General features: G+C 35.1%; 1 protein-coding gene across 7 annotated transcripts in view; it reads left to right on the top strand.

Annotated features, from left to right (window-relative positions):
* Positions 1-531: 531 nt before the first annotated feature.
* The window catches only part of EYA4 (EYA transcriptional coactivator and phosphatase 4), a gene marked incomplete at both ends in the record, with an annotated part of 218,390 nt that continues 200,430 nt past the window's right edge, over positions 532-18,491 (top strand). For all 7 annotated transcript variants that reach the window (XM_084259556.1, XM_084259555.1, XM_084259553.1 and 4 more), the window contains one exon: positions 532-564. In XM_084259556.1, coding sequence (XP_084115682.1) covers positions 532-564 — 33 coding nt within the window. The remainder of the gene's footprint in view (positions 565-18,491) is intronic.

Genomic DNA, 18,491 nt, shown 5'->3' with positions numbered 1-18,491 from the left:
CTGAAAAAATCATCATCTGATAATTCAGTCAAATTTTCCTGTAATAGAAAGTGTCACATTAAAATAAACCTTGTACTTCCTCAAATTACTTAATGTGCTTTAGAAAGTGAATAGTTCATGCAGACTCAGTGTTTAATCTGTGAGCTGCTTAATGGCAGTCTTCTTTCAACAAAATAATATTCTAACTGTTTGCTGCAGACTGTGTCTCAGTGTTCCCCACAGATGTCTTTATCTGTAGGAGTCCTACATGGAATATGTTTACATATTCCAATTTTCCCATGATGTGAGTTTTAACATCAGTATTTATATCAAATATGGGAACAATATTAATGAATTTTGTTCTGTAAAAATAAATCTTCTAAAGATTACCAACTCCCATGTGAACCATAGTATGTTTGAACATTCTGGAAATGCATTAAAATAACTTTTTCTTTTTTCCTTTTTATTTCCACTCTCTTGTTCTAGATAGTTCATTTCCAATTGAAGGGAGCTGCTTCTACTTGGGAGTGGCAGGAGACGTCAGAAAACCACATGGAAGACTCCCAGGATTTAAATGAACAATCAGTAAGTTTTAATTTATTTTCAAGTTTGCTGAAAAATGTTGTGGTAAGACTGCTCAGAGTCATCCTAAAAGGAATATATTGTAAAAAGAGAATTTTTGTTAAATATTTTAGTTGACTTTTTCTTTCTCTTAGAAGACCATAAAGTAGGCCATTGTAAATTTCTGCCAAGCATACTACATTTTGAAGCCTCCCTTGATTCTCTGCTTGCAAAGCCAGTAATAGAAAGACTAGGACGTTGAAATTATGCTAAGTATTTTAGACCATCTAAATTATTTACATAGCTCCTTTATTAGATTTTATTCTAAATGGATTTAGATAGTATGTATATGATTGGCTGTCAAAAGTGTAATAGAAGAATGTATATCACCAGCATGCCTGCTGTTCATTTCAAGGATGGTAACCGAAGTCTACAGGGTTTTCGTTATTTTGCTAAGCTCTATGTAGAGCAAAGAATACACCAGGTTGGTGGCAGTCGTTCTAAGATTCTCATTTCCCCAATGGAAAGGATTTAGATGGCCTTTTCTTCTAACTCACAAGTAGATCTCCATGACACTAGTTCTATAGTGTGTAGAACTGGTGTCAGGGGAGTATTTCCCCAGTGCTCCCACAGTACTGCCAGCTGTAGCTCAAGCTGGTCTGTCCGTTGATGACTGTTGATGTCACAGTAAGGAGACATATGAACCTACCAAGCAAGTGTTACACAGATTGATACTGTTCTTCGTTAGTTGTATGATCAAGACTTGATCTTAAAGTCTAATGTCTCCATCAGGCAACTGATGACAATGTATAATGCCATTCTAGAAAAGATTTCTATGATGAATTCAATTTTGAAAAACACAACGAAGTTATATTCCGGTGTACACATGCCATTCCAAATTAATTTGTTTTGTATCATATATTTCCTTTAAAAGAAATGATATTCAAGTCTTTAATTTACATAAACCAGGGCCATTGTTTAACTTTATTATGTATTATTTTTTATTTAATTTCACATGGCATCACTATAGGAAAGATGCAGCAATTACAGAGCCATCAGATTACAAAAAAAATGTCAAATTTTAAAGATGTTATTCCTCAAAAGTTACCTGAATTTTTATAAAAGCAGACAAATAGTAATTGGGGGACAGGGGTTTCAAAGTATGATATTTTCCTTTTTTTTAAACTTTGGTTATCAATCTTAGGTGTAGTATGGATGGGGCAGCCATGTCATTGTGTATTTATGAATCCTGCTGGTATCAGAGGTCTGTCAGTGTGGCCATATATGTTCCTGATGGCATTATGTGACTAATAACAAAGTGTTCATGGAAATGGTTCATGAGAGGGGTACTATTAATCTGCACTTTGTTATAACACACTGAGGGTTACTTGAAAATGTATGTGTGTGTGTACATGTGTGCTTGTGTGTGTGCATGTGTGTTTGTGTGTGTGCATGTGTACATGCGGGCACGTTTCTGTGTATTAGAGTGCTGTTCTTACTTTTAGAGATTGAGGTTTTCCTAGATGTGAAACTTTAGAGCTAAAGCCAAGCCTACAACCAAAGCAGGATGGTTGATCCATGTAATCATCCCCAAATGTGTGTGTACTCAAGAATGAACTTTTGGGGTCTCCCTGGTGGCGCAGCGGTTGAGCACTGGGTTGTGAAGCTGCCCGCAGCCTCTACAGCGCTAGTTCTATCCCCAGCCACCAGGCAAGGGTCCCACATGGCGTGCGGACCTCTCCTGCCGCCTGCTGCTCCCCTCAGCAGTGTACTTCGGTCCTTCTGCCTACTCTGCTCTACCCCCTAGCTCTGGTGAATTCTCTCAGCCTCCTGCGCTTCTTACTGTAGCCAGTGCTTTTATAAATAAATAAATAAATCTTAAAAAAAAATGAACTTTTGTTTCCAATGCAGTGTAGGCTAAAAGAATATATATTTATATTTAGCATTAGAGTTAATTTATTACCCAATATCCTTTGTGCCATCTTTTACAAATTCAAACCAGTACTTGTAGATTGTATTCCTCCTTGTGAGAGTTTAGGGTATTGGAACTCACTATTCATAATTTTTTCTTCTTCTTGGTGATGCAGCCAGGCTTGAGGACCAAAAATCTAGGCTAACCCTGCAGCTCAAATGCACCTGTACAATTTGTGATGAGAATGGAAGTGATTTAAAGAGAAGAAAAGAATACCCCCACTTTTCTTTTTTTTCCTCTTCCCCTCTCACTCCATGCTCCACCTGGGGGTAATAACCTGGTCAGAGTCAAAGGGAAGCACCTGATTTGTGGTGTGGTTTATGGGTAATAAGAGCAGGTACTTCTGGCTTAAGCCACAGGGAGTTGGAAATTTGTGTCACATGCTAATGGACTTCGCTGCTTTGATTTTATAAATATCACAACTCCTTTTTCTTAGAATTCTTAGACTTAAAATAGCATATAAATCAGTTTGTTCATCCTGTTCAAGTACAAAGGGATGCGTGAGATTGCTAAATGACTTGCCCATGTTGGCATGGCGGGTAAGCCTAAAAGTTGGCACTTCCTACAGATCTTCTGGCTCCAAGTCCAAAGCTCATTCCATAACATCTACGTGCCTTTATTGTGGCTGGGGCTTCCTTATTTTGACATTCATTACTATAGTACCATAGAAAAATATGAATGCAATCTTTAAATGACTTTAAATCTTGCAGAATATATTAATATCTCAAAACTTTTTGAAAAATGATTCTTCATGTTTATTAACACAAAGGGATAGAATTAAAAGATTAGGATAAGACAAGAAGGAATTTACTTAGAATGTAGCCATTTTACTTACAGAAGTCTTTTCCTAGACATAGTTAAAAGTAGGTGCTATTTATTGTACATGTACACTCGTTTTATCATTTTTATTCACTCTCTCCTGTCTTATCTTATCCTCATTCTGTAATAGTCAGCATTTTACACACAGGGAAACTATGGCTTAGCGTGTCAAGGTCAAAAAATTGTTAGGTTAGAATTGAACCCATTTGTATCTGGTCCCAAAATCTTAATATGTTTTCATGATACAACATAGCATAGTGATTAAGGGCTATGAAGTCAGATGTCCCTAATATTTAAATACTTCATAACCATTAGGAAATTATAAAGCACTCCCTATACTGTGGCGGGGAGGGCGTGGTTTAAGGAGTTTTGTGAAGGGTCAACACATGCCTCACTTAGAGTTAACGCTTCATGAATGCTGGCTGCTGCACTATTACCTGACATATGCAGGTGCTCTTTAATGAGTTTGATTCATTACCACCTTCTGGCAGACATCCCTGTGTGGAAGCACAGTCCAGGTCTACACACTTGGCAGCTGAAAACTGAACTCACCCGCTCTCCTAGCTCCCATTTTTTTCCCCCTCCCTTTCTCCCCTCCCAATACGTTCCATTTCAGGGGAGGGTGTCTTAGTAAGTAGTTTCAGTCAAAAAATAGCTAGTTATCCTTTCCTCCTTTATTCTTGTCACAAAGACCTATCTGTCCTTAGTTTTTATTATCTTAAAACTGTTTCCCTTCGCTCCTCATTTTGGATCTTTGTTTTATCACTTGACTGTATTTTTCTGCTTTAAATTGCCCTGGTTGTGGTCTTTCTTACATGCATAACTGATCTGGACACCACACTCTTAATACCTAACACCCTTTACAGACCTTTCTTGCCTTCAAAAGTTGTAAGCGTGTAGTTAAGGTGCACAAGGCTGAATTGCTTACCTGTATTTCTCTCATCTTATTTTTGACTTCTTTTGGTTTCTTGAACCTTGTGGGTTTCTGAGGTGTCTATGCCTTTGATAGTGCTAAAACCTCTTCCCAGATTAGCTTCCTATCTATCAGGATAACTTGTAAATCTCAAAGATCCAATTTAGGGTTCACTTCCTCTGCCTGAGCCTCTCAGATCCCTCTTCCTCCCCACTGCTGGTTCAGGGACTCTACCATTTGCTGCCATAACTCTTTAGCCTTTATCTCCCTCACAGAACTTTCCCTACAGAAATGAAATCTTACCCTTCTATTTGCTTCTCAATTAGATTACACACTATTTGGGAGTAATAGCCAGTCTTGTTCATCTTGCATTGTTACTTTTTGGAAGAATTCTGCTGACATTCAATAAGTATTTTCTTCAAAAGTTTTTATATGCTGTTAGTAAGGTAAGTTAATGAATTGCCTGTCTAGTTTTAGAATGTTAAAATATTAATCTAAGAATATATTACTGACTCAATAATTCATGGTTCATTTATATTTAAAAAATGCATATAAGATGTAATGCTAGTCTACATGTGATAAAAACAAAGTTTGATACTGAAATGGTTTTTCTTTGCAGTTTTTCTGAATGTTGTAAAATCTGGTTTAGAGGATCTAGAGAATTTTAAGATATAGGCAATGGACATAAGATTTAACTTTCATATTTATCTGAAATCCTATAATCAAATGTCATAATTGTTTGAAAGAAGCTTAAGTAGATCCAATTCTAGTTTACAAATGTTTGGCCAGATATTCTGATTACTAGAAATAGCTGAATCTAGATTATACGTGGTATCTATATTAATAATTGAAGTTCCCTTGAAACTATGAAAGATATTTCTTATAGTGAAGTAAATGTTGAGTGGTATTCATTGTTTTTATAACATAAGCTATCTTTACATGTAGACATATTTTAAAGTCCTTTTTTTGGTGATGCTGGATATTCTCACAGATTTTTTTTGATCCAGTTCATTCATATCAAAGTGAAGGAGTTTCTGGTGTAAATAAATTTCATGCCAGAAGGGTTGAAAAGAAGTGTGATTTATTAATTTTAAATATGACATGATATATGATGGGAAATTAGTTTCTACTAAATAAAATGAAATAAAATTAATAAGTTATGATATACAGTAGAGCTTCATTCCTGAGTATTATACATTAAGTGGGAATATTCCTACATATTTCAGCAGTTATTGAATCAGTTCACTTACATTATTGGTGTCATATTTCAATTTGTGAAGTCTAAATTAATTCACATTCAATTACATATAATACAGTATATGTTTCAGCAGTATTTTTAGAAATCACATATGATTTTAGGTATTAACAGCGTTTATTTTCTTGCATCAAACCTGCTAACATAATGATTGTTAAAATCATGCACTTAGTTTAATAAAATAATCTTTTCTGTCTTCTTTTCTTCCTTAGAATACCAAATGACTATAGATCATTCCTCAGATCCCTGGCCGTATAAACTTATAAAATATATAAAAGATAAATATAAAAGTTATATAAAATATATCTTTGATTATAGCCACTACACACCTTTAAAGTTTGTGCTGTTCTTTAAAAACCTTTTGGACATATTTCTAGCTGTTGGATGGTGTTGAATACATCATCCAATTTCATCTAGACTTAGAGTTTCAGAATCACCAATATCTATCAGTGTATCAACACTATGCTGGAAAAGAATTATTTTGGTGAATTTAAGTGTAAGTCAGTTTTTCATTTTGATAATAAGGTATTTTCAAAATCCTCAAATCTTAGTCTGTTGCTCTTTTCCTTGATTACTTTAAAAACCATTTGAACATCATGCATACTTTTACTTTTAATTGTACTTTATTCAGAGGTAAGCAAAATCAGATTATTCTTTTTAAAGTTATAAATCTGTTTGGAAGAATTTGGTCTTCAATGAAAAGATCATGTTTATAATAAATATTACATATCCCATTCATGGTGTATTCAACTTGACAACATCTTTAGGAGTTCTGTGGAATTCTGCTTGAAGCTGAATCAGTTTCAGAATAGCTGTAAGTCTCAATTGCCATGTGCAGCATTACTCTGCAGTAATAAAACAGAGTACCTGTACTGTGAAATTATTAATTACATAGATGAACTGTATCTTAACTTTTATTAATCCCTAAATCATATTCTTTCATTTTAAACAATTTATAACTATAAATTTCTATATTTTTGCATGAGTTTTGGAGAATTAATAATAAGAGTCCATGAGTTACCTTATGACCTTCTAAAATTATCATTAATTTATTGAAACAATATATACACATATATGGCTGTGATATAGAAAGAGAAAAAGTCCCATATTATACAGAGTGAGAATTGTGATTACATACCATTTGTCAAGATCTACAGAGTAAATACGATGTTTTTCTTCTGTCAGCTGTGGTCAGTTGGTCACAGCTGCCTGTGTTGAGAAAGAACTTAAAGCTGTTTCCTGGTTCATTGAAGAATAACATTATCATATTGGTGCAATTTGCCATGGACACGGCAAGGGTAGGGGTAGTTCCAGAGTCTCCTACCTGCTGATTCTGGACTAGATCAGTAATAGCAGTGTTGAGTGCTTTATTTAGATAGTATAGATGCACATGAGACCTCTATTATCTTAGGTACTGAAAGTCTATTATCTGAATTTGCAGTGTACATGTGGTATATTGCAATGATTATATCATGAATTAAAATGAAAATAACTTTTTAATATTGTAGAGTGGGAAAATGAATGTAATAGAATTTTGCTATAAGGTATGTGACAAGTGGAAGCTATTCACTGGTGGAAAAGATTTACATTCATTGTGAAACACTATGCTTTGCGCTTTATGATTTACTTCATTAAACCTCACAACAGCCCTTTGTGACAAGCTCTGTGAAAAGCACAATGAAGCTGAACTTGAAGATCTTACTCAGGGCTATGACAGAATGAACACTGTGCTTATGGATTGTGAGCTCATGTGGTCTTATTCCAGGATCCATGCTGCTAAACACATTATCTTACAGGTTTTGATCAACTTAAATGGTTTTCAGATCTGTCAATGTATTTGGTGTCTTAAAGTATGCATTAAAACTCTACTTAATTTCAACTATTTAAACAAAGATCAAGTTTTAAATATGGGTCTTGATAAGAAATGTTGATATTCCACCATGATTAGAAATCAGCTCCACAGTCTTCAACTACATAATAGTAAATATTTGAACACCAGCCATTACAGAGTATATGAAACTTGGATAATAATTCAGCCAATTTACTTAGACAAAGGTTCCTCATTCTTTGTCAAGAACTTTGCTATACTAATAAAGGGAAAATGTAATTTCTGCCTCCCTTAAATTTTAGTTTAATAGAATATTATAAGATGTTATGCCAAGTTCTATTCTTAAGTTGTTTTAAAATGAGGATTTGGAAATTGGCTACTAATTTATCCCATGAACTGCAATAGTTGAAGCATGATATTAGTGAAAATATTAGTGGACAAAATGAACAGAGTATTCTCGTAGAGTTTTTCTTCTGCTGGTGGAGGCAAACATTAAACAAATATAGTATGTTAAATAATACTAAATGCGAGGAGAAAAACCAGATAAAGCAGGAGGAAGAAAGGAAGTTATGGGGGGAAGTAGGGAAAGCTGCATTTTTGGAGAGTAGTTGGAGACCTTGCTGAGAAGATAGCATATATGTGGAGACTCAAAGGAGGCAAGGGAGCAAACCACGTGGATATCAGAGAAGTGGATTTTGGTTAAAAGGAATAGCACCTGTGAAAACCAGCATGCCTGGCACAAGAAATAGAAGGAGGCCAGTGTTTGTTGCAGTGGTGGAGAAAACAAGAAAGTAACTCAAGGTAGAGACAAATTAAATGGATTAAGCTCTTTGGGCACTTAAATAGCAACTTTTTCCTACTACCATTACATCTATAAGTGGTGAATTATATGTTGCGACATACAACTATATGCTGTTACAATTAGTGACTTCTTCCATGTGCTTTTATCTGTTTTCCAACAATCACATGGTATATCTGGGTTACTGATTATTGTGTTCGCCTTTCTCAAGAGAGAAAGAGCCGGTGTACAGCTGTATAGACATAATTCACTTTGCATTTTCATGAAAGTAACAAAAAGCCAACAAATATTTCAGCAGGTTGATATATTCAAATGCTATTTCTTATTTCCTTATCGCCCTGTGTGTAGATAAAATGTTTCCAGGCATTCTAACTTAGAGGAGAATTGCTCTATGTCAGGGTTTCTCAACTTCAGATTTATTCACATTTTGGGCCAGATGTTTCTTTAGTGGGTGGAGGGATATTAATGTGCATTGATGCCTGTTTGGCAGCATTTCTGATATCTACCCACTAGGTGTCAGTAGCACTTCCCTCCCTCCCCTACTCCCTTTAGTGACAATCCAAAATATCCCCAGATGTGGACAGATGTCTTCTTGGGGGAAGGCAAGAATCACTGACCTATATTATTTCTTCTTTCACTGAGTTACTTGTTTATATATTTACTACTTGTAGAATATTTCAGGAGGTTTACCTATTTACTATCCTGATAATATCCCATATTAAATTATTGAAAGAAGTGGGATGAAAAATCAAACATGTGATAACAAAATTTAAGTAAGAAAGCAAAATAAAATTTCCAAGTTAATGGTATAAAATATTAATTACTTTGCTCTCAGCAGGGAAGGTCTGTTCAAGAAAGGGCAGGAAAGGAATTACAGGTATACTCAGTCATGCCCTAAATAGGCCTTGAAAGGCTGGATGGATTTGTATGGACACAAGAACATCAACCCTAGCCTGGTGACTAGAGGGAAGAAAGACTCAGAAATGCAAAATACAATGCAGTAAGGTCTGTCCAGGAACTGTGGATACGTTGAGGATTATTGAATGAGCATCTCTGTGGGGATAAAGACGGAGAGCAGTGGGAGGTGTTGCTAGGGTACTGAGACCAGACTGAGAGGAGCTTCATAGCCACATTTAGATATTTGCATGTCACTACATGAATTATAAATACGTATAAGATACTGCCCTATCTTTTTGGACCTTTGTCTTGGACATAATGAAGAATTACATAATTCTTGAGTAAGTGGTAGTATTTTTAAAATGTTACAGAAAAACTAATGCAAAGTAGAAATATTAGTGATGGTGTGAAATAGAAGTGTTTCTATTTAAGAAACTTTTAAATTTTTAAAAAAATTTTTGTAAGTTTAAGAAATAGAAATATTAGTGATGGTGAGCATAGAAGCTGACCAGGGGACCTTGAAGCAGTTTATGTGTGAACTGTCAGGGGTCTAAATCAAGGATTGCAAACTTTTTCTACAAAAGGCAAGACAGTAAATAATTTTGGGATTTCAGGCCATTCAGTCCTGTACAATACTCACTTCTGCTCTTGCAGAGTGAGAGCAGCAGAGATAAGTGACTGGGCATGACCTTTCCAACATATCTGTAGACAGGTGCCAGGCCGAGGACCATACTTGGCCAATTCCGGACTTAAACTAATAATATGACAGTGGAATGAAAACAAATCAGTGAAAATAACTTGAAAAGAAGCTTTGTTTAACTTGTTAACTAACCAAATAGGGTTAATAGTAGGATGTGGTGATATATGAAGCAAAGAAAAACAAGAATTGTCATAGCATTTCCAGTTAACCAGTAAAGTGAACTCAGGAGCAGGTGTCAGTGTCTTAGGAGAAAGATGTTTGAAGTTAGAATTTTTGAGTACATGACAAATTAGCAAGTGGTGAGGCTCTTTTGGGCCAGAGAGTAGCTGTTGGGATGGCCATGAGGAGCAGAAGAGTATTTTTCTTGAGGATCTATATATAGGGGAAATGACCTCTGGCAAAAGGGTAAAGGGATGAGAATAAACCTAGGAGAATACTATGTTTATGTAGTAGAAGGAAAACAATCAGGAGGGACTGAGAAGAGATAGTTAAGGAACCAAAAGGAAGATCAAAATAATACTGTCTGCAGTGTGAACAACCAAGGAAAATTTCAGGAGGAACTGCTTAACACTCTCTGACATTTCAAGAGGTCAAGCAGAATGGGGACTGAGAAAAAGGCTGTTTCATTTGTTGATTAGGAGGTCACTGGCAGTGCTTCAGAATACATTCCCATTAGAGTTGTGGGAAGAAAAGACATCTCAGAAGTTTGGTACAATGAGGAGGTTGAGGATGTAAAAGGAGCCTTTATTTTAAAGAAATTTAAAGAAGAGAATTTTAAACAATTTTTTTTAAAGATTTATTTATTTATACAAGCACTGGGTAGAGTCAGAAGCACGGGAGGGTGAGAGAATTCACCAGAGCCAGAGCGGGGAACAGAACAGGCAGACTGATGAAGTACACTGCTGAGGGGAGCAGCAGGCGTGGCAGGAGAGGTCTGCGTGCCATGTGGGACCCTCACTGGTGGCCAGGGATTGAACCGGCGCTGCAGAGGCTGAGGGCAACTTCGCAGCCCAGCGTTCAACTGCTGCGCCACTGGGGAGGCCCTAAAGAAGAGAGCTTTGAAAAGAGAAACAGAACAGTAATTGAAGGGAGCACCTTTTCAAACAAGGAGAACTTGCTTTGTAGTTGATAATAGGCGACAAAGACTAAAAGAATGGACTCAAGTTGTTGGCTGGTGCAGCTTGGTAGAGGTCAGAATGAAGATGATTAAGTGGGCATGAGAAAGGGTGGACACCCTCTGACCCTGAAATGTTAGGATATTTGTGTGGCCTTGAATGTGCCAAGATGCTTTCCCTTGATAGCATTTATTTTCTTTTACTAACTTAAAAGGGAAGTTCATTTGTTCACACAAAGTTAGCAAGTTGGATGGAAACATGGTTGGATTAAGGACTCAAGTAGTATGAAGAACATTAGCAATAGACATTGTTTTAATAAATGATAGTTGATCTCCTAGGAGTCAGTAAATATATTATTTAAAGACATTTTCAATTTTCCTTTACCAAAGTAGGTCAGAATGACTGGGATTTAAGATTGTGTTAGCATTGGGAGTTTATTTTATTTTTATTTTTTTGGCACTGAAACCATTAAGAGAAAAGAGAAAATAAACACTTTTTTTGGTTAATAAAAATGTCTGTCATTATGTTTGGAAGAAACAGCTGGCTCTGTTTTCTTTGGACATCAATATATCTAACAAAAAAGAAGAGCCTATTTATTTAGATATAATTGGGTCACTTTTGACATTAGAGTCAGATTGAAAAGGGACTAGTTTGAAAGTAAATAAATTTCTGTTATTTCATATGTTCTTGGAGTAAGGATCAGTATCTCTGTCTAAACTTTAGGATGCAAATAAACTTGTAAGTGTTAATATGTTAAGAAGTTCATGTCAAACTTCTTGCCAGGATAGCAAGTAGGAAGAAGGGCGGGGAAAACAAAACAAAACACCTCAGACTTGTTAAAAAAGAAAGGATAGATATTTCTTACTTTGTTTAACTTTAATATTTTGCACATCTGTGGGTGACACATGTGGATAGTATATTAGAACTGGAGTCTGAACCCCAGATGTACACTGTGACACATTGTCCTTACTGCATACCACGGACTTCCTATGTGCTGTATATATACTAACTCATTTAATTCTCATGCTGGTTCCATGAGATGGGAACTATTATCCCCAGTTTATTGGTGAAGAAGTTACCCAGCTAATAGATGGGGGAGCAGGATTTTTACCCAGGCAGTCTGACTGCTAGATGAATGTGCTGGGAAAATGTTTTATTTATTTTTCAGTCCTCTACCCTGACTTATGTCATCAACAAAAAAATTAAAAATGTTTTGAGTTTTCATACATAAATACAAAAAAATTGACCTGTGTCCATGTTTTTCTGTAAACATTTCTTTAATTAGAAGATCATATTCCAGGCCAACAGACATATGAAAAAATGTTCAACATCACTTGTAATCAGGGAAATGCAAATCAAAACTACCATGAGATACCATCTTACACCAGTGAGAATGGCACATATTAAAAAAACTAGCAACAACAAATGTCGGCGAGCTTGTGGAGAAAAAAGAACTCTCTTGCACTGTTGGTGGGAGTGCAAACTGGTCCAACAACTATGGAGAGCTGTGTGGAGATTTCTTGACCTACTAAACATAAAGCTTCCATATGATCCAGCAATTCCACTCCTAGGTATTTACCCAAAGGACACAGAAACATCAATTCCAAAGAGCACTTGCACCCCTATGTTTATAGCAGCACTGTTTACAATAGCTAAGCTTTGGAAACAACCCAAATGCCCAAAAATAGATGACTGGATCAAGAAGATGTGATCCATATACACCATGGAATATTACTCAGCATTCAAAAAAGATAAACACATGCAATTTGCAGCAACATGGATGGCGCTGGAAGGGATCATGCTCAGCGAAATAAGCCAGAAAGAAAAAGAAAAATACCGGATGGTCTCATTCATAGCAGGAATCTAGAAAACTTAAATAAGGGACCAGGAAAAAGAATAACTATAAGAAAGAAAATATCAAAATCAACAAACAACTATGAACCAGAGACACTCTATGGGGGGTGGGGGGGCAGGGAAAGGAGGGGTTGGTGTCAAAATAAGGGGGTTGTAATTGTATGGGGAATATAAAAATAAAATTTAAATAAATAAATAAATAAATAAACAAACAAATAAATAAAGAAGATCACATTCCAGAGTGATGTAAAAGGGGTAGACTGATGACTCTAAAATAGATAGTATTTGTTTTTTGATCTTCTAATTAAAAAAGGGCTTAAAATCTATGCTGGTTTTTCTACACTAGGATCTTTAAGACAATCCCAAGCACATTCACATTTCTTTCTCATTAAATGTCTTGACCAATCTGTCCCCTTTCAAATCACCATGTTTGATAGAGGGCTAGAGGACTTGTTTTATAGGTAGTAGGAACTTCAGAGAATATAGTATACGAACCCTTTATTTTTACAGATGCAAAAATGAGGCTAAGAGGGTTACGCTAAAGCCATTGCACCAACACTTTGCTTTGACATTTTTTTTTGAAGATGGAGAATTATATCCTTATTTTATTTTTGTTGAGGAGATATTGATTTACAACACTGTATCTGATTTAGGGGAATAGATTCACACCTTCTCGGAGGTATGTTACCATACCACTCTCACCACCAAAGTACCCATAGTCCTTTACCCCAGACCATTGGTTTCCTTCACACCCTTTGTTCCCACTCCCTCCCTCCCCCTCTAGTAGCCCCAATTCTCTAGTAATATTTCTAGGGTTTACTTTTGTTAGTTTTGAATTTTTTTTTGATTCATTTCAACCTCAACTCTAAAATTTGAGTACTGCTGTATATAATTTTTTTTAACATTTAAGAATTACAGAAATTCTTGAAAATTTCTAAAAACTGTTGCATTCAATTGCTTTATTGAGAGGTTGGCGAAATAACTGCATTTAAAGTTGCACTAAAGTTGTAGGTAAATCAGGGTTATTTTAGAAAGCTCAGGCAAAGGTGTGAAGCACTTTTTTTTATATGTTTGTTTTTCTCTAGTTATTATTTACTGCTCAATCAGCATTAACAGAAGAAAAATAATTTGGCTGCTAAGTTACTCTAGTATAGGATTTCAAAGACCTTATTAGAGAGAGATGTAATTTCATCCTCTGGGCCTTTTATATAACAGAGTGCATATTTGGGTTACTTCATTTTGACCCAGAATTAAACAATAGATTAAAGTTGTGTACAGGAAGTTAAAATATTTATTCAACAAAGATTTAAAAGTATATTATGGTTGTCTTTCATTTTACTCAGGATGTCTTCATCCTGGTAGCTTTATATTCTTACTTTGAACCAGCCCTTGTCAGAATAGCCCTGTCTCAGAAACTTTTCTGTTTATTTTATAAATCTTATAAAATGTAGGTATTTGATAACTGCCATGTATAGTCAGTGGTTTTTTAAATGTCCAGCTCTGGATTTAAAGTCATAACAGTGTTTCAAATATTAATAGAGTAGTAAGCCTGAAGATTCATAAATTCACAGTAAGAAATAGTCTCTCCTATTCCATTTTGAGAGCACTTTCCTCAGATGAAAGGGGTACTATTCCCTCTAGCTGTCTTGTCATGAGTGTCTTTCCTGAGGCCCTCGAAGGCAGTTGCTTCTACTTCTCACTCCTGCACTGAGGCTCCCCATTTCTTCAGGACTCCGTGATTTGAATATCCACACTGATTCATGTCTGGAATGATTGTTTCCATCCTCCTGGTGAGATGGTGGAGTTCTTATTTTATTTCCATGAAATGAAGTTTTCATTGGCCAGAATCCCAGTTACACTTAGGTTTTTTGCTCAGTTTGTTTGTTTGTTTAATAGCTTTGATTTTGAAAGTCATTCAAAATTAAAGGACTTCCATATTATCCTAGGAAAATAATTTGTGATTGAAGCCCTTTGTGAAAAATCATAAGGGATGTTTAAATGTTTGTTAAGTAACTTGTTCCTGATGGCTGGATAAGAGGTCTTTCTGCAGTGCTCGTCTGCTGAGCATTTATGTGGTACCCACTGTAATGGTATCTGCTTACTTTTTGGATTATTCAGACTTAGTGTGCATAAATTACTCTGCAGAAGTATTCAGGAATCATTAATGGTAATTTCAGGTTACATATAATTATCTTAAACTGTTAAGTGGATTTGCTGATCTTCAAGGGAGTAAATTTTACACTGAATATTCTGGTTTAATAGTTATTTTATGCTTTAATGATAGACTAATTTTTCCCTAGTTATTGTTTCTTGCACAATAGTTGGAATTGCATGTATGTTATTTTGTTCTTGATCTCTTAATGTAAAACTTGAAATTTGAGGCAATTAATTGAGGCCTTGAGGAATTGGTGTTTGTGGTGTGAACATGGATTGAATGTTGATCTTGAAATCTTATGCTGTAAATTGCTTGACTGTTAGATTCCATCAGATTGAGTGTATCACCCTTTACATAAAGAATTGGGGGAAAATATTAGCTCCCAGCTCTTGGTTTTCTCTGTCTTTGAAACAAGTAACATATTTAGGAATTTATCAAAAAGGGATTTTTTTGTGTTGTTAATTGTTTTAGGCTTTAAAGCATTATTAAATAATATCCTTTTCTCCCCCCACTGCTGCCATGTGTGTGTGTGTGTGTGTGAAAATACTTCCAGAAATTTAAGTATGTCTAGTTAAATATTTTTGTCCTTTTCTAAATGTTACTACTTTGGTAGACTCTTTACATTTTAAAGCCTGAAGAGACAGCACAGAGAAAACAGTCAAAACTCTTTAATTTCTCAGACATAATTAGAGCAAATTGAGGACCACGTTGATTAAAGAGGTTATTCAGCATCGTATAGCCATGATACTGTTAGGATTCAAGCTTGGGTTTTTGAGTCCCAAGCTATGTTTTTCACATTCCCAGTGTTGGCTTTCTTCATGCCCTAGAGCTTTTAACTTTAACTTTTGTTGAAGTTTTGAGTCTAAGGAACTTTCATTGATGAATTTTTTTGAAGTCACATGGGGTAAACCTTTACTGAAATTTTCAAACTGACTTGAATCCACATAAATCCCTTCCATATTTAATTTCTAGTATTCTATAACACATTGACAACCTTAAGATGGAATTTGTCATCCTTAATAGAATAAATCTGAAGCTTCACTGAACCCAACCATAGAGCCCTAATACATGGAAAATGACCATTAATTTTAATTATTTCTGGAAAATATATCATTAGAAAATGTGATTAGGTTGATATAAGCATGATAATGTTAATGATAAAAGCATATCAAGGAAAGTTGATTTCATTTTCTATATTGCCAATGTCAAGAATTAATTAATTGTGTTTTTCCCTTGCATTTTCATTCCTTTAAGATCATTATGAGCTCATTGGAAGCAGGGGATTTTCAAAACTTGTATTCTGGTACACTTCACAGTTGCAAACAGCTGTGTCATACATCCTCTCTCTCTTTTTTTTTTTCTTTTAACTTGGCTTAGTTTATTTAACCCTTATTTTAAAGTATGGTGTTAGAAGATACTTATAATGCTTTATTTGGAAAGTAGGGAAATGGTGAATAAATAATTAAGTATTCATATTTATACTTCTTTTTTAGAATATGTAAGAGAGGAAGTATATCAGTAACATAACTTTTCAAATTTTTTATTTAAATTATCAGTCAGTAATTACAGAAGTCATTTTCTGTTGCCTACTAAATAGTCATATGGCCCCTTTCTTCTTTGGCAACAGAATCCTGATTTTGGTGAGGGTCATCCACCATCCTACTTGTCAAATTGGTTGAAGCCAGATTTATGGTAAGCTCAGACTTCTCTGACAGTGACTGGCCCTAGTGCTGGCCAAGTGACCCAATGAGCATCTGGGAAAGATCTCATTTCATCTAAAAACTTAGAGTGCTGCAGGAAGGAGGAGTCCTTACTCTCATCCTTTCAAGGCTTACTGCTTTGGAGGTTGTTGTAGCAGATTGTGATGTGTTAGCCACCCTTTGACAATGAGGTGATAAGCTTAAGCAGGAAAGGCCAAAATTCTGAGGAAGGCCAAGCAGAATGACAAAGAGATTCTGCGTCTTTGATGAGATTATTGAACTGACAATTTTTGCACATCCTTCTTCAAGACTTCTTTACTTGTGAGATAACTATATTCCTGAAATGAGATATTCTGTTATATTTGTTAAAACTTTTATGTTTGTTAAGTCCATAGTAAAATGGAAAGAATGAAATTGCCCCTGACCTCAAGGGTCACATAATTCAATGCTTTTCAAAATTATTTTTTAAAAAATAATTCTTCTGAAAGTAGGGATTAATTCATTTCATATTTTTCATTAATATTTTTATTAAGATATAATTGATATGCAGCAAGCTGCTTGTTTGTATGAGTAGTTTGTTTGTATGTGGATACAAATGCTTTCTATATATATATATGTGTGTGTATTTATTTACAAAATATACTTTTCAGATAAATATATTCTCCTAGTTTAGGTCTTGCCTTTTCACAATGTTAGAAGTTTATTAATTACATAAATACATAAATAAAGAAAAGAAAAACTTGCTGGGATTTTTATTGACAATGCATTGAATTGACTTCTATAATGAATATTGAGTCTTCTGATTCATTCATATCTTTAATTTCTATTTTATTTGCTGTTATTGCCGTAATGAATTGACTAGAACCTCCAGTACAATTTTGAATAAAAATTGAGAGAATAAATGTTATTTATGCCTCTCTATATCAAATTCAGTATGGAATTTAGAAGTCTGTAAAAAGGCTTAAGTGAAACTTCTTGAAAGACTTATGATTTACTTTGAAGAAAACATACATTTTGCACTCTTCTATATCTTTATGTTTTAAAATATAACATAAATTTAAAATGATTAATAGTTAACTTACTCTAGTGCTCTCTCCCAACCTCAAACATTGATGAAAGTGGTGCTCTAGAAAGATGTGCTGTATTAAATTCAGCAATTTAATCATGTTACTTGAACCCTAATTTGAGAAGAGAGGAAATACAGTAAAACGTGAGTTAGTTATAAAATACATCTTTAAAATTCAAAGCAATGTAAAAATGAGTATAAGTTGTAGAACATAATATTGAATTATATTGTAGGCTATGTTGATTTATCTTAGGCAGATTGTAAATTTCAACCAGATTGTAAATTTCATCAAAGCAAGACCAGGTCTTATTCTTCATTTTTTCCCACCACATCCCATAGAACATTGCCTTATATAGAATTTGTGGAATGACCATTTCAGAAGAGCTTCAACTTGTGCTTCCAGAGATCGCTGGAAATAAACAAGGATCTTCTATTTTGAAGTGGCTAGATTAGAAATCAGACTGAAGAGGAGCTCCCTGGTTGCCTAGAATTTAAGTCTCTGGGCTATCACAATGACAGCCTGAGTTCTATCCCCTGCCAGGGAGCTGACCCACAAGGCGCAGCAGACCTCTCCTTAGCAGTATATTTCAATAGATCTGCCTGCTTCCCACTGTCTTTCTCTGGTGAATCCTCTCACCTGCTGCACTTGTGGCCTACACCCTAGTTCTGCTATGCAAAGAAAGAAAAAGAAGTAAGACTGAAGAAAGAGCAGTCAGTTGGAGGTCGCGGTTGAACTAGAGGATGGGCTGTCTGTGAAATGGAAATAGGCTGCAAGTCTCATCGTGAAATTACAGAGGAGTGTTTTCCACACTGGGATCTGTAGCCCCAGTGTCTATAGATATATTTCTTGAGAAATATATCTTTATGAGATTCTTTAA

The sequence above is a fragment of the Talpa europaea genome, assembly GCF_964194135.1.
Source record: "Talpa europaea genome assembly, chromosome: 2".
Taxonomy (NCBI): Eukaryota; Metazoa; Chordata; class Mammalia; order Eulipotyphla; family Talpidae; genus Talpa; species Talpa europaea.
The sequence above is the reverse complement of the archived record's forward strand: the minus strand, read 5'-3'. Positions and strand labels throughout refer to the sequence as shown.